This window comes from Trachinotus anak, unplaced genomic scaffold (assembly GCF_046630095.1).
Source record: "Trachinotus anak isolate AG129_WGS33_773 ecotype Australia unplaced genomic scaffold, CSIRO_AGI_Tana_v1 ptg000028l, whole genome shotgun sequence".
NCBI lineage: Eukaryota > Metazoa > Chordata > Actinopteri > Carangiformes > Carangidae > Trachinotus > Trachinotus anak.
In genome coordinates this window covers 6,123,121-6,140,504 of record NW_027273879.1, presented here as the reverse complement: position 1 = coordinate 6,140,504, position 17,384 = coordinate 6,123,121, and the positions used below count along the sequence as shown (strand labels likewise).

Genomic DNA, 17,384 nt, shown 5'->3' with positions numbered 1-17,384 from the left:
TCTGAGGAAGGTTTTAAAGGCAGGTTCTGGCCCTGATGCTCCTCCCTCAGTAAAACTCCTGCAATCTTCTCCTCATATTCACACACCAATTCAGACACACACACATACATACTCAAACACACACACAAACTGTTAGCAGCGTCTATTAGGCTTAACATGACAGTCTTACCTTACTTGTGAGTCAAAAAAAGAGGCCAGGACATAAAGACACCACTCACAGCAGACGCAGACATACGGGAAACTACCACTGTGTCACATACAGATAAGTCACTGCAGAGAATCTGCTGATCTGGGACCAGTTGGAAGGACAAAATGGGTGTGTGGACAGCCTTGATACTGGCCTCGCAGCTGCTATTAAAACTGTGCTTACATGTGGAAGGCCAGGCTTTAGGTAAGTGTTTTTATTTGCTTTTCATATCAGTATTTTTTTTAAATGCCATTACAGTTTTTACAAAATGCGTCAGATTGATTGGCAGTAGCTGATTGCAGCAGCTGTAGTTGAAAATATTCAAGAGATGAAAATCATCTTACTGGTTTTATTGTTGTTTTAATTTTAACACACACACACACACACAAAGAAAGATGTCTTTGATTTTATTTGAATGCTGTGACATCCTGCCTGTGATGCAATCCTCCAGTTTCATTATCTGTCAAAAAAGATTTAATGGCTCCACCACTGGGTATTTGAACACACTATGTATGAGTTCAATGCATAATGGATAAAGCAGACACTGTGAAAGAGAATATCATATGCAGACCCAAAGAACACAAAGGATTAGCCATGGTGTGTGATAGTCACTAAGGTACGAATAAAATGCTAAACATCCCTGTCAGTTGTGAAAGAGTCAGATACATTCTTGTGTTTGTGACAGGAGGTAGACAAAGATAAAGAATATAAGTAGACAGAGTTTCAAACCCACCATCTTTCTTCCTGAAGAGGAATCACCCTGCTTTTCATATCTATCCAGCTGGAGCTGCTTGATTACTTCAGCTCAGGAGATTCAGCTCTCTGGCTTGTATTAATTCAAACAAAGTCCCAGCTAGGTCACACACATGGGAATAATCAGAGGCGATCTGGGCGCAGTATTGAACTTCAAGTCACATATACACACAGACTCTCCTATCTCTCTCTCTCTCTCTCTCTCTCTCTCTCTCTCTCTCTGACACACACTTCCAATCACACTCAAACCTGTTCAAGGTCAACACACACACACACACACACACACACAAACTGGAGCTGCAGCCGACTTGTTGAAATATTGGTGTTTATAGTTTATCAGCTTCTTTCAAATCACCCCAGTTGATTGATGGCATGCCTTTCATGTACCCATTAATCCCTACAATCATTTGGCAATCACTGACTGATGTTTTGTATAAAACAAGTCCAGATTAATGGAGTTCATCATCTATCATTTCCCTTGGAAATGGCTTATTGTCTGCCTGACCGGAATTCACTGTGTTTAAAAAGGAGCGAGACCAATTTAAAGCTGCGGTAAGTAATATTTAAGTAGCACAAAACAGCCGTTCTATCTCTGCAAAGGGTTATTGGGGTTATTGATCAATATTAATGTCTCGAGGATGACTTCACTTGGAGATGAGATTACTGGAATTTGAAATCCACTCTCTACTCTGAGCACAAAGACTCCCTGGCCAGGGACAAAGTGTATCTTTAATGCGACTGTAATCCATATTTTTATAATAATGATGTATCAAATAAAACAGTGAAATCTATGCGACAATATGAAAGGGATCTATTGTAATGATGAATCTAAAGAGAATTCACGCCTGAATTAGCATTATAGTGAGTTTTATGTCATCGTTTAGCTGCCCAGCAAACAACTTTTTTGTTTTGGTTCACTCCCACAGCTCTCATATTGTGTTTTCAGTCGCAGGAGGCAGCTGTTTTCTGTGAAATCACTCTAAAAACCACTGTAAACTACCTGTTCAGCACTAAATGGAGAACAGACACAGGTAGCAACTAGCTGGTGAACATAATGGAGCACTTAGCAGCTAAAGAGCCAAATATTTCCCTCAAGTGTTGGCATAGATGAAAAAAGAGCTAAAAAAAAAAAAAAGAAAAGAGCTTATATGGCCAGAAAAATGCAACTGAGGGTACAAAAATATTATTATTACACTATTTCACACGTCACTATGAAATAAAATGGATCTCTGCTCCCATTAGCTAGCGTACTCATGGCAGTTGTGAAAATGTGACTTCACTGTTTATGTTAACTACATGCTGATGTTGATGATGTAATTCCTTCATCACTGGTAGTGGTTGACTAAATGTCTCATGAGTTTACAATAAATCACAGTTTTTTATATACAAACCCTCAAGTGCGAAGCATTTGTTAAGCACTAAGATGAAGAATGCCGACCATTTGTACACTTTGCAGTGATCTTTAACTGTGACAGATTTATATGCTGGTGTTAAGGAGAGGGCAAGACACTGGATTGCTTTATGGCGTTCAGCAGAGCTAGTTTTATGAAGCTTGAAATCGCAGGTTAATCAGGGGGTGAAATGAGACACTCTCTCAGGATGTCTGGTGTAAGACAATGCTGACCCCCACAAAGTCCCCTGTCCAGAAGATACAGCAGGATTGTGTGTTTATGTGCAAGTGTAAGCGTCTTTGTAATGTCAGAGTAACTCTTGATATGTGAAGCGTGCAATGAGTTTCATCTGTTCACGAGTTGTTTTGTTCACTTTTGGACTTTTGTTAATTTAACAGAGCTATAACTGTTTGTGCAATGCTCACCAGGTGCTCTTGGCAAGCGTGAATACAAAAGAGATGTTGACAACGCAATATGAGCATTTTCAGTGGCTTAGGCACATTTTACTGCACACATTTTCAAAACCCACGTGTAACGCTGAAATACGCTATGTGCCGAACAAAACACACACACGAGGGACCACGGACAGAGGAGAGAGATAAAGGAAAGAAGAACAGATCTCATCATGCTTCGCAATCTTGGCTGACAACAGCCAGTCTCTGGGAGTATTAGGGAGCAATTTTGCTCCCTCGTGACAGAGGGCCTTGTGGACTGCTGTTCGGGTACTTGTGTATTCATGATGTGTGCAGATGGTAGGCTAGAGATTTACTGCACATCCTCACTTGGCCTGCCCAGTCCCCAAGTCACGTTATTAAAGGAAGTCTTGAAACATGAGCACAAGTGTACAGTGTCTCTCTGGCATTTCACTCCTACGAAATAAGATATGTCTATATTCTGCCCTGTGAGAACAGTGAATGAACTGTAGCTATAAATGAGAGCTAACATTCATTTTATCAGCCAAACACCTTTGACACAGACCAACAAAATATAGTAAAAACACCGTACATCCAACAGGAGACTAGCAACCACTTTGTGGAAGCTAATGGGAATCCAAATAAAGAAAGAAAGTCAGTACGTAGCTTAGATGTACTTCAAAAACCACCAGCCAACTCTGTCTGCCAAGTTTGTTCTGACTGATTGACACAGCGTTGCACAACAGCAACAAACACTGGGACAACATCATCATCTTCTTGTTGACTCAGGATGTGTTTACTCTGGGATCAGAGCGCGGCTGCAGGTTGTAAATATTCATATCTCATCATCCATTACTCATGTGCTTTACCGCTTGTCTCTTTCCCATCCCTGTCAACAGTCTATGATCTGCTCACCTCGCCTGATTGCCTGCCAGACCTGCTGCAGGGGGGTCTGGCTGGGCAAGGGGTGAATGAGGCTTTCATCCTAACCTCCTTCAAGTTGCAACCCAGGAGCGGAACCACTGTGTTTGGCCTGTACAACCCACAAGACAACAGCAAGTACTTTGAGTTCACTGTGATGGGGAAGCTCAACAGAGGTAAGAGAGCATGAAAGAGGCTCTGGTACAGTTTAAAGCTGCACTAATCAATATTTTTCTATCAACAATGGGTTAAATGTCTGTGTGTAATGTGAAAGCGGTTGTATGATGATGAACACTTTAGAGAATTTTTGCAAGATTCTGCAGTTCCCCGCAGCTCTACAGAGCATTTTAACTTTCTTCTCATTGTTTTGATTTTACAGCTTTACTGTTTTGGTTCAGCCTTGTTTCCAGCCACAGCAGGGAGTTGTTTTTCACAAAAAAAAAGCTTTGTTGTAGCATGAAAGAGCAGACAAAGTTTTTTTTTTTTCCCCTCAGGATTGGGAGGAGCCCAAAACAGAGCTAAAAGGAGAGACAATTGTAATTAGTTTTTGCACAAGGCCACATTTTGCATCTCTATGGACAAAATATTAGTAACACCTTAAGTGAGACGCCACCTCTCGCTACGAGCTAAATAATAAATATAAAGTAGAATAATCAACAAAAACTGGAAATTTATCAGTGATCTTCTGACTTCATAGCAAACATTCTGCAAAGCTAATGACATTCAGTTGTAGTTGTACTTTGTATCATTGCTATTTAGTAAAAGTTAACATGCAGACATGCCGAACCAAGTTGGTGAGCGTGGTAAATTTTGTTCCTAAACGTCAACATGTTAGCATTGCCATTAGCTCAAAGCACCACTATACAGCCTCACATTGCTGCTAGCATGGCTGCCTAGCATTGCTATCACTGCCTCCTCTTCCCCTGCTCTGTCCTGTCATAGCTGTGTTACGCTACCTGCGGACTGACAAGAGGATGAGCTCGGTAACCTTCAACAACCTGGTGCTGGCAGACGGCCAACAACACCGCCTGTTGTTCCACCTGAGAGGGCTGCAGCAGCAGGGGCCAGGCGGGGTGGAGCTGCATCTGGACTGCAGGCTGGTGGAGACGGTCAGGGATCTCCCTGCTGCCTTCCAGGGTTTGCCAGCAGGCTATGGTATGGTGGAGCTAAAGACCATGCAAGCCAGGGAACAGGTGACCCATCACTTGCAGTATTTCCATACAATAATGAATATGTTTCCGTCTCAATCTGAAGGTTTCCAAATGGCTTAGTCATCAACTTTGGCTTGTTTTATTCTAACAGGAGAGTTTAGATGAGCTCAAACTGGTGGTTGGAGACTCCTTTGAGAATGTTGCTTCATTACAAGACTGCCATTTCCAACAAAGAGACTCCGTCCAAACTCTGGGTAAGATTCTTTCTGTGGAAGTAAACGTCCACAGAGACGGCCAAATGTTCCCAGGAAAACAACAGTCAGTGTTTCTCAGAGTGACTTGAGAGCAGGCTTAAAGAATCCCCCACCTCTGCTTTAGTCAAACCAAATAACAGTGCCTTTCTCTTAGGGGTCAACACGAAGCAGCTGTCAAATCAAATGCTGGAGTTAACAAAGGTGATAAATGAGCTGAAAGACGTCCTCATTCAGCAGGTAAATACCACTAACAGTTCCTCTGAGGCCCCTTAATCCCTGCACCTCACCCCTGACCTCCTTGACAGCTTGCCTGACTGCATATAAACATGTTTATGTTTGACCTTTTGTAGGTCAAAGAGACCTCATTTCTCAGAAACACCATCTCAGAGTGTCAGGCCTGCGGTAAGATAATCTCCAATAAGAGTAATGTCTCTCACCAGTGGATATGCTTTTTAATGACTGCTTTTAGATTTTAAAAAAAAGATTAAAAGATCCTCTTCTGTTGTTTTAAAGGCCTGGGTGGAACTGAGGTGGTGAAACCAAGGTGCACCTCAGGTGTCTGTTTCCGTGATGATATGTGTATAGAGACAGTGGATGGTGTTGAGTGTGGACCTTGTCCTGATGGGTACACCGGGGATGGTTTCAACTGTGATGATGTAGACGAGGTAAGGCTCAGTGTGTGTTTTCTCCAGCAAATTCAGGACATTTTTACAAAGTGTGGCCATCCTTGCCCATCCTCAGTTCTTGTATTTAAGGGCAGGAACTTGGGTCTATGGTTAAGATTACAGTTATGGTAAGGTTAAGTTGAGTAAAGTGGGCCTATACCAATAAAAAATCCTATATTACCAGGTGAAAACATAGCACAAAGTTCACATTCTGGTTTTGGATCCTGATGAAAATCACTGTGAGCTAACAGCTTGTTAAGTTGATAGTCCAAATGAGTTATTCTGTTCTTTCTTTCAAGTATTTCTAGACATTTTACCTTTATCCAATATAATCTTAACAGAGAGGAGACAGGAATAACATTCAACACAGGATTTGATCAGGGGACAGTCACAGTATATAGAATGCATCTTGACAGCTCCCATTTGAGAAGGTCTTTGTTTGAAAATACAGTACTGTACCTCAAGGCGTAACTGCTGTTAGTGTACTGGTACTCTGTGAAGCTACGAGCCTGGGAATGATGGTTTAGAGAGAGTTTCATTTTTACAAATTGGGGTCCCTGAGTTCTCAGTAAGGTGACATAGGACTTAAAATGATTTGAATAATTCAGAACTGAGATTTTCCAGGCCTCAAAAGGTCTATGAGAAATTTTACAGGTTTTTTGGGGTTTTAGACAAAGAATGTGGCAATGGGATCATGAAACTGGCACACAGGGTCTAAAGGCACAGAAGTTAATATGGTGTCATGGGGTTTTGGGACCAAAGCTGCAGATAAAGGTAAAAGTTTGGCAATTTAGTGAAAGTTGAGGTCAGGCTGTTGCAGACGGAGGTCCTTATAAGGATAGACGTACGAGACGAGTATGAGTGTGTGTGTTTGCACTGACCTCTTTTCTAAGGACTGTCCCCTTCAGCATTCTCTTTTTTGCATGAGCAAAAGTGTCATCAAACCTAAAAGCTTTTGGGGAGAGGCCCTGTGAGAACCACATACATTTTGCAGCTTCACCAGAGCTCATGTCCTCCTTCCTGCAGTGCCAGTTTAACCCCTGCTTCCCTGGAGTGAAGTGCGTGAACACTGCCCCGGGCTTCCGCTGCGATGCTTGTCCTCTGGGCTACACCGGCCTGCCAGTGGAGGGTGTGGGAGCTTTGTTTGCTCAAACCAACAAACAGGTAAGACAGTGGATAAAGTATTTTTCCTATTAAAGTACCTATTAAATAATTATGGGGCATAATAAACAAGCAGCACAACAGTTAAAATGGGCAAAAGGGGGTACCTGTGGATATTACAATGAAATTATTTATGGTATCATTTACTGTCTTTTTAAATTATTATATTCTTGCAAGTATTTTTTTTTTTTTAATACAAAGTACTAAACTATTACCTTTTTCAAAAAATCTTAAAATTACATCTACTCCTTCTCCATCATTGCAAAATCCAGAATCTATGTTGTGTATATGCACATATTTCTCATTTCAGATTTTTAACTGTTGGACATAAGATGTCTCCAGCTTTATGAAAAGTCCAGTCTCAGTGTTTGTGACCTGGAGGATTCAAGGTCAAATTCAAGCTTCAGCGTCACACATTTGTAAATTCCATCACTGGCTCCAAACCAGTTGTTGGATGAAATTTAAGATGCATGCATAGAAACGTTTCCCCCTTCAGCAGATAAATGTGAAAGCAGTCTTTTAGTATCAAACTCTGCACATACTTTTGTCTGCACAGTGGGGATCAAATATCCAGATGAAGTGACAATAAGCAAAACATATTTTTGAGTGGAGGGGGACTTTGATATAGTGTATATTTTTATTGCTGCTACGGAACAAAGCATTAAAGGGTGTAACTCTGTAGCTGTAGCCATAAAATAGCTAACATGTGTTTTTGAAATTATAATTTAAAAAAAAAACCCATTTAGCAAGCTCGAGCTTCCCTATCAGGACTCATGGCCTCGTTCGTGTGCATTTTATACTGCAATTATTTTAAGCCTAAAATGTGAAGAGAAATAAAGAAGGTAAATTGTCATGAAAACAAACTTTTGGATGATTTCACGTGTTACATTAGACTCATATTGCACAATACAGGTTTGCGACGACATTGACGAATGCAAAGGGCCTGACAACGGAGGCTGCACCGCAAACTCAGTCTGTCACAACTCTATGGTAAGACTACTGGCAGGCTCATGTGAGATAATTGTTTTCATTTGTGTGACTTTTCACTCTGCCGTCTGAAGAAGCTGACACGTCGCTCTCCTCATTCCTGCGCAGGGCTCCTATCACTGCGGCAGCTGTAAGTCAGGTTTCACAGGAGATCAGGTGAAGGGCTGCAAGCCAGAGGTGAGCTGCAGCAACAGCCTGACCAACCCCTGTGATATCAACGCCCAGTGTTTCGTAGAAAGAGATGGGTCAGTCTCTTGTCAGGTAGGATTTCACACCACTCACACATTCTTATAAACAACTTGCACACACATTCTGGATATCAACACAACTGCACATAGTTTCTACTGTGCTATCTGATTTCATTTGTCTTGTCAGTGTGGAATTGGCTGGGCAGGTAACGGGTACCTGTGCGGGAAGGATACTGACATTGATGGATACCCAGATGAGAAACTCAAATGCAAGGATGCGAACTGTAGAAAGGTAAAAAATAAATTCTAAAAAAAAAAAAGTCAAAATTGTCAGTAAATGTAACTTTGTTGTGATAGGCAGGCCTTTTTTCATTCTTTCACTGTAACATCTCTTTACAGGATAACTGTGTCTACGTTCCTAACTCTGGCCAAGAGGATGCTGACAGGGATGGCCAAGGAGACGCCTGCGATGATGATGCAGATGGTGATGGTATTCTGAACGAGCAGGTTGGTGGAAATGCTTCAACAAATCGATGAAAGCAAATCATTTTCTTGATTAACCTTTTAGTCTATAAAAGGTCAGAAAATAGGGGAAAATGCACATCACAGTTTCCTTAAGCCCGAGGTGACATCTTCATATTGCTTCCTTTGTCTGACAACCAACACACAACCCAAAGATATTAGAAGATAAAGTTGAACATCTTGGGAAATACATTTATTGACTTTGTTGCTGAGTGTTATTTAAGAAGATCCATACCACACTCATATCTGTATATTAAATATGAAACTACCCCCAGCAGCCAGTTAGCTTCGCTTAGCATAAAGACTGAAAATAGCCTCGCTCTCACCAAAGGTAACAAAATCTGCCTGCCATCACCTCTTAAACTCAGCAATCAACCTGTTACTTTTTTTTTAATCTGTAAAAAAAAATTGAAGTGTAAAAGCAGCAAGTCGTGGAAACACTGTCAGTCAGCACTTGCATTTACACAACAAATGCACTGTGCCATATTAGGCTTTGGAGGTGCTTAAGTTTAGACAGAGAAAGTGTAATTGTTTTACATTTGATGTGCAGATATGAGAGTGGCATCAATCTTCTCATCTAACTCTAATCTGTTCAACCAGTCCTTTAAACTTTCAACAATAAATCGGTTATCAAAGCCAGGTAGTGGATTAATAGTTTCAGCTCTAATACACACAAAGGCTCACACTTTACACTGGTCTGTCTGTCTCAGGACAACTGCTGGTTAAAGCCCAACGTGGACCAGAGGAACAGCGATAAGGACAGCCACGGCGATGCCTGTGACAACTGTCGCATGGTGGAGAACCCAGACCAGAGGGACACTGACAGCGACGGCAAAGGGGACGCCTGTGATGACGACATGGATGGAGATGGTATGGAGAGAAATTACATCACTGTCGCTTATGTTATATAACCAGCATTACTGTTATGACTTATTACTCTCTCCTTCACATTTGAACCATGCCCCATGAACCAAATTACACAAAATCACACTCATGCAGACAGAATTTACGCATCTCTCTAAATCATGTTATAGAAATATATATTACTGTGTAGTTGTGTGGGTGATTTCTAAGCCAGCTGAGCAGTGCAGAAACAGCACTGCATAAAAAAAATAAATAAATAGAATAAAAAAGTCAAAGGCAATAGCAGTCTGACCCCAGAGCAAATACAAGCTTTGATCATTCACCAGTATGATTACACCTCAAAAACCCCCACAGGACAGAAGATAGTTCCTCCTCTATCGCTGCTGCTTGACCTTTATGCATTTGTGGTGCTGCTGCTGCCTCCATGCGATGAATAAAAAATAGCCCCTGAACACAAACTGGTGTTCACCTATAGCAAATGCAACAGTGCAGCCTAGTGGTAAAAGCAGAAACAACATGCTGTGAAATTAATCAGTGATCACGCACTAGTATGGATGTAATGTCTACATTTTTTCATGTGTTCATTAATCAAATATTAATTCACTCATTGACCGATCGACAGAAATTTCATTATTCTTTAAATCTTTAAATTTCTTTAAAATGCTTTGTAGATATTGAGTTCATAAAAAAAAAATAAATTAACAAATTTAAATTGTTAATTATTAAAAATGATGGACATGAATATTCTGTTAATCTGCTAATTTTTCTGGGTTGAAAATAGCCACTTTGTAATCACAAAACATTACCTTTATCCAAGGATAAGTGACAATGAGAACAATTTGTATTCTGCTGCAATAAATATTCTCTCCCCTGAAAAAGTAGGGTAGCTGTACCAGCTGTGCCACCTCTGAATATAATGTAATTACACATGACAACAGTCTTTATCCACTGCTGTAAAGCGAGAGAGGAGTGGCCTGACTGCTAAATGACACTAACTATCTCATCTGGGTGATTGGGGATTAGGCCTGAAGAACTTCCTGGACAACTGCCAACGTGTAAAAAACAGAGACCAGTTGGACCGGGACGGAGACGGTGTGGGAGATGCCTGTGACAGCTGCCCTGATATCCCCAACCCAAACCAGGTCAGTCAGAGTGGGTGGATGGATGAATGGATGGATGGATGGATGGATGGATGAACGGAGGCAGTCTTTTAGTGAACTCCCTGCTCTCGTTTCAGTCTGATATTGACAATGACCTGGTTGGAGACTCCTGCGACACAAACCAAGACAGGTAATAACACTGTCACAGTCTCTATGTTGTTAACTTGCATATATCTGATTTTTTTTCCCTCCCCTATTACATCTAGTACCACAGCTTTTATTCATCATGTGATCGTGTCACTTCCTCTGTAGTGATGGCGACGGTCACCAGGATACCAAGGATAATTGCCCATTCGTGATCAATAGCTCCCAGCTGGATACCGACAAAGACGGGCTTGGTGACGAGTGTGACGATGACGATGACAATGATGGGATCCCGGACACTATGCCACCCGGACCAGACAATTGTCGGCTGGTTCCAAACCCTGACCAGACTGACGACAACAGTGAGTCTCAAATACATAGGACAGTCACACACCTCACAATGAAAACTGTTTACAGTAACATTCAGATATAATTGTTGATATCCTTGACTGAAAACTAGCTTGGTGCTCAGAGGTAAATGTGCATAATTTCATCTCAGCAACCTTTTTTTTCCCCTAACTGTTCCTGACTGACCTTTACGTGCAGTTCTCGGCCCCAATTTCACACCCACAGAGATCAAGCAAGAGCAACTTTGGGCAGATTAAGTGGCAATTTTGTTGGGCAAAAGCACAATGTTTTGCACCAGCACCCATTTGGCAATTTTATGACATTACTTGCGTGAAAGTAGGCTATGAGGTCAATGGGAGTGGAGAGCCAATTGAAATCGAGTGTTGCAGGGCAGTTTGGGTTGGTAGTCAGGGAGTTCAGTGATGTAGAGTGGAGTGAGACCTTCAGGGTTTTTAAAAGTGTTTCTTTGAGTTGTATAATCAGCTGTATCCCTCTATCTGTGCCTCTGTAAACATGATGAAAAATTGTCAGTCATTTTTTTTTTTAATTGTTAGTTTTTGGTTGTTTGTAGTTTATCGTTCTATCAATGAACAGTGTATCATGACTCCAATACAGAGAAAAAGCTCAGTTACTTATTTCTCTCCATTTATTAATCCACACCATCAGTCAGATTTAGACACGACATAACATGACATTATACAAGATACAAGCACAGCAGATTAGCATAACATCACCTAATGTGCCAGAGAGACTAGATCATAACACTTTTTACCACTGCAAATGCAACAGAGCAGCAGCAGTACAAGTCCATCAAAATTGAACAAATACAATACAGTAATGCCTTGTGTATTTGCTGAAATGTGAATATTCCTTTAAGAAAAGATATCATCTGGCCTTCAGATGGATATTTGGGATGTTTTATATTCTGGCCTTGCAGCTCTTCAGCTTCTGAACGAGGACAACAAGTTCCTTTGGAGCAGGCCTTTTTGATGGTGAAGGCGGTGTAAAATCTTCCCATTGTGACAAGGTGGAAAGGGTGCTGGTTTTAAAGGGAACGAAAGGAGCTGATCACTTAACAAGTGTCTTCACATGTATCTGGATTATGAATTAATGACTCGTTGTTTCCTTTACTGGAGAGCGAGATTTAACGTCTCTGTCTTGTCTCTCAGATGATGGCGTTGGAGACGTGTGTGAGTCTGACTTTGACCAGGACAAAGTGATTGACAGGATTGACAACTGTCCTGAGAATGCCGAGGTTACCTTGACAGACTTCAGGGCCTATCAGACAGTGGTGCTGGACCCTGAGGGCGACGCCCAGATCGACCCCAACTGGGTCGTTTTAAACCAGGTGTGCTGAAACTTTCTTTGCTAAAAGTTAAAGGAGCTGTAGGCAATATTCTTACATCATAAGAATGTATCAAATGACGATGTGTAATGTGAGAGCCGGCGTATCGTATGTAGTGATGAACCTACAGCGCTTCTCAGCTTTACGGAGCTTTACAGCGAGTTTCAGCTCATAGCTTAGCTGACCGGCCCACAGCTTTACTGATTTCATTCACTATCACTGCTCTTACAGTGTCATTTCCAGCCACATCAGGCTGCTGTTTTCAGCAAATAAGCTTAAAAAACCAACTGTGCACTATACCTGCTCAGTACCACACAGCAGACAGACGACTGAGCATAGCAGTGCATTTAGCAGCTAAAGAGACAAATATTTCTCTCAGGAGTTAGTGGAGACCAAAAACAGAGCAAAGAGAGAGCGAATAATCGACTTATACTCGAGAGGGCCTGGAACTCGAATCCAAATGCTTGATAATGTGGCTCTATAACAGGGGGATGTGTAAATAAATATCTGTTTGCTAATATGATATGTCTACGCTATGTTAACAACTCGTTTGCACTGCTCCGAAGTGGCCAAGAAAGAAGCTATTGCAGATGATATCCATTTCTAAAAACTGAACCTTAAATGCATGTAAATCTCATTTCAATAGACCTAACTTACATTTAATTAGTTTAGCAAATAAAGGCATCAAAGTGTAAGATTCCTCTTTTATAAATCTCTGCATCCTTCTCACACAGGGAATGGAAATTGTTCAGACCATGAACAGTGATCCAGGACTTGCTGTTGGTAAGATGTCAGTCGCTGTAACACATGTGCCCTAAACATTATCCCAATCTGAACATATATAATATCCTAATCACACTTTCTGTTGTCAGGTTATACTGCTTTCAGTGGAGTGGACTTTGAGGGGACATTTCACGTGAATACAGTGACTGACGATGACTACGCTGGCTTCATCTTTGGCTACCAGGACTCATCCTCCTTCTACGTGGTGATGTGGAAGCAGACTGAACAGACCTACTGGCAGGCAACACCCTTCAGAGCTGTGGCTGAGCCCGGCATCCAGCTTAAGGTGAAAGTGCAAGTCATGTCAGAAATTCCCCGCAGCAGCAGATTCATACTCATCCTATTTTTATCTGTATATTCCACATTTCTGCCTTTATCTTGCCTGTCTGCCTCCACATCCCTCCTCACTTCTCTGAGTCTGTCTCCCAGGCTGTGAAGTCAAAATCAGGCCCCGGGGAGCACTTGAGAAACTCGCTGTGGCACACGGGAGACACCAACGACCAGGTGCGTCTGCTGTGGAAGGACCCAAGAAATGTAGGCTGGAAGGACAAGGTGTCCTACCGTTGGTACCTGCAGCACCGCCCACAGGTTGGATACATCAGGTAAGACAAATGCCACTCTCGTATCGGTGTGTCCAATACAGCAGGCAATTAGCTTAGCTTAGCATAACGCCTGGAAACAAGGGAAACAGACAGCCTGGTTTCTGTCAAGAGGTAAGAAAATCCAACTGCCAGCCCCTCTGAAGCTCAGATGGACTGTATTTATGTCTGCTTGGTTAAATTTGTATAAAAATCAAAGTGTAAGAACCACGATGGAGGCCGAGAAAGGTCACTGTTTTTGGTCTCCACTGATTAACATGTTAATCAGTGAGCCATAGAGGTGCTGGAAGGCAACCTTTTGACAGAGCCAGGCCAGCTGTACCCCTGGTCTTTATTCTAAGATAAGCTAACCATCTCCTGTCTGTAGCTTCATATTTATCGTTCAGACAATTGAGTTGTAACAAGTTTCTCATCTAATTCTCTGCAAAAAGTGAATAAGCAAATAACAACTGTGGTTTTGTTTAGAGCACGGTTTTATGAGGGAACTGAGCTGGTTGCAGATTCTGGCGTGACTATTGACACGACCATGAGAGGAGGACGGCTCGGCGTGTTCTGTTTCTCTCAAGAAAACATCATCTGGTCCAATTTGAAATACCGCTGCAATGGTGAGGAAACACATCATCGAATCCATCCATTTCATATGTTGTTATGTTTCTGTGCCTCTCCTGCGTGATGAAGCTAAAAACACTGAGCTTATCTGCTTTTTTTATCCTCGCTAGTGGCATGACAGTGCTGGTCGGTCAATATCTTTGGATACAGGCTAAAATATCTCTGTTAAATCCATTGTCATTAACTTTGGTGCAGACATTCATGTTCCCCTCAGGATGTGCCGCAATCACTTTGGTGATCTTGTAACTTTTCATAGCGCCATCATGTGGTCAAACCTTTAATTTGTTCTGAACTTAAGATAAAAATACCCACAAGACTGTGTTTAGTGCTTATTACCGTATGCTATGCATGGTAATATAGTAAACTAAACATTAGACCTGCTAAACATCAGTATTTTAGTGTTGCCTCTGAGTACATTAGTATGCTGATATTAGACTGTAGACTTTACTCTAGACTCAATAGTCTGGTCAAAACATAATATATCTTCCTAAATGACCTCTATGACTTGTGTCTGGAAAGTGGGACAGGATTATATTTTATCTTGTTGTTGCCTATACAAGATTGAAACTGTGAAGAGAATTAGTTTGGCCTCACTCAGTTTTAGATTTCGAGCTCGTCTCATGATACCTCACTTCTCACTTCCACAGACACCATCCCTGAGGATTTCCAGGAGTTCAGCACTCAGCACAGCGCTGACTCACTTTAAAGTCAAGATAAAAATATGACACCAGATCTCCAGAGAATGCTTCTGTGAGTGTGTGTGTGACTGTGTGTGAGTGAGTGAGTGTGTGTGTGTGTGAGCGACTGGGAGTGTGGGAGTGTATATGTGGGTGTCTGTCTATTTGTGTATTGATGTGTACAGTTTCTGTGCATATATGACCACAATCTTTGTACTGTATGTGCATATTACCATGTGTGATTCCTTTTCCCAACTTTCATGTTTAATTGTCTCTTAAAGACTCACCTGAGCTTGTTACGCTGAATATTAAAATTAAATTTACTGACTTTCAGTACCATCACTGCATATAGTCCTAGCACAAGAGGCCCCCAGTGGGCCTTTCTTTTCACATAATTAATTAGACATGTTCAAAATAAAGGGAACATCATCACAAAAAATAGTCATTTTCTTCTCCACTGTAGTTACTGAGAATATTTTAGCTCACCTTTTTGTATTATAATCATGTTCATCAGAAAAAAGACCAGCAGAACCTGCTTTGGCTCAACCTCATACAGATGTTTCCTATATTTTGATCATACTGGGGTTGTACTGTGTCAGCCGTTAAGCTTTTTGTTTAACTACCAGCATGGTATTTTACTCCTTTTGTGGTGAAGATGAACTTCAGATACTGCTTTGTCTCGCTAACTGTTGGATGATTAACTTCAAGGTCAGTGTTTCAACCTTGTTTTCTCCTTCCATCATTTGGTCCTCAAGCTCTTGATCATTTCATATCTGTATAGTCATGAACCTGGTCAAAATAAAGGGCTGTTTAATATATTAAAATTCATGTTAATGTTTGTTCATGTTTTTTTTGTCAACTTTTACTTCATAAATGTTTACATATACCAAAGGACATGCAATGACCCCTGCTTCTTTATGAAATTGGCAAACTCTCCTTTGTACTCAGAGTGTGATATTCCACAAACAAGGGCCTCTGTTTTGCTTGAGTCGGAAATACTTTTCATAATAAGATCCTTCTTATCCCTGATTAGCTGCAGAGTTGAATAGAGAGACTTTGGTCTTTGCTCCAGTCGGGGGTCCTCTGATAAAGAGACAAGGAAGAAGGACTTTTCAGGCTTTAATATATACAAGAAGGCTACATTACATCATGCAGATTCCTTTATATCTGGCCTTTTTAAACAAAGTATGTATGTGTGCCTTCATTTGCTTAGTTAGCAGCTGGTAGATAACAGATCTGTGATTTATCTTCAACTCAAAGAGGTAAGAAAAACTGTCTTCTTTCATTTTAATTATAGAACAAGTTTGCAGTGTGGCTTCATTTTGGTCAAAGTGATTTTGTATTGATGAGGTTATAGCACAATATTTGCCTTGTCTGTATTACTTAAAGTTTGAGATATTTTTAAATAATAAACCAGATTCACTAAAAAACAGACATCAGTACATGAGCAATTCACACAGTCAGTAAGATTTCTGTAGCTCGTGGGTGAAAACCTGACTCAATTTCTACTTTTCCGTCCTGACTTTCAAATCTTTCTGAGCTCAGTCTGGAGGTAGAGCCCCTTTAAGAATGTTATTTATCTAAATATTATTGGTTGACTGTCTCAATGTGAAAATGTATTGCTGTTTTATATTTTGTTGGACTGTTGACTCCAGAGTTTGGCTGAATTTTGCAAATCTTGATTTGCATAAATGTACACAATTAGACAAGATGCTGTCACCACTCTACGAGCTATTTTCATTCTAACATAATTGAGCACCGACCCGGCATTCAAAAGTTAATGTGTGTGACCACATTTTATAAGCCACAGCGCTAATCTGCAGTACTGTGAGGAAAAACTCCCAAGAGTATTATCAAAACACCCAAACAAAGGAGACACCTCTAAACAACACAAAACAATAATCCAGAAATCAAGATTTGCAAAAGCTACAACAACAAGAAGGTCTGAAAATGACAATGTCATGAACAGTATCTGGACACACTGTTGGTTAGATCACACTCTATAAGAGAGGTTATTGATCATTTTGTATTTTGATCTTTTAACTTTGTCTGTAAAGTTACTGCAGAGTTGTGTTCAGTAGCTTCCATATTTGTTGACTCTTAGGAAGTATTGTAGCACAGAAGAAAAAGAGGCTGCCAGCAGAGCTGAAAGATCAAGAGATTGTCTGCAGACCAAACAACATAAACACACTCAGGCTTTCATGCAGAAAACTGTGACTGAGGATGCTGACGATAACAGTGGGAAGCTCTCCGGGAAATCAGCTTTGATCACTTCTTCAAAACATATAAAAATAAAAAGAACAGAAAACTATGAGGCAAACT

The 17,384-nt window shown here is 41.0% G+C and overlaps 1 protein-coding gene across 1 annotated transcript; it reads left to right on the top strand.

The window, feature by feature from the left end:
• The first annotated feature begins 44 nt into the window (after positions 1-44).
• thbs4b (thrombospondin 4b) lies at positions 45-15,890 on the top strand. The gene is made up of 22 exons (XM_071466525.1): positions 45-391; positions 3,644-3,841; positions 4,608-4,858; positions 4,968-5,070; positions 5,225-5,307; positions 5,421-5,472; positions 5,584-5,735; positions 6,762-6,899; positions 7,809-7,886; positions 7,992-8,144; positions 8,259-8,363; positions 8,471-8,578; positions 9,304-9,463; positions 10,481-10,599; positions 10,695-10,747; positions 10,870-11,063; positions 12,219-12,397; positions 13,129-13,177; positions 13,267-13,463; positions 13,607-13,779; positions 14,242-14,381; positions 15,033-15,890. Exons 1-22 carry the CDS (start codon positions 313-315, stop codon positions 15,089-15,091), a joined length of 2,823 nt encoding a protein of 940 aa, XP_071322626.1. The 5' UTR covers positions 45-312; the 3' UTR covers positions 15,092-15,890.
• The last annotated feature ends 1,494 nt before the right edge of the window (positions 15,891-17,384 follow it).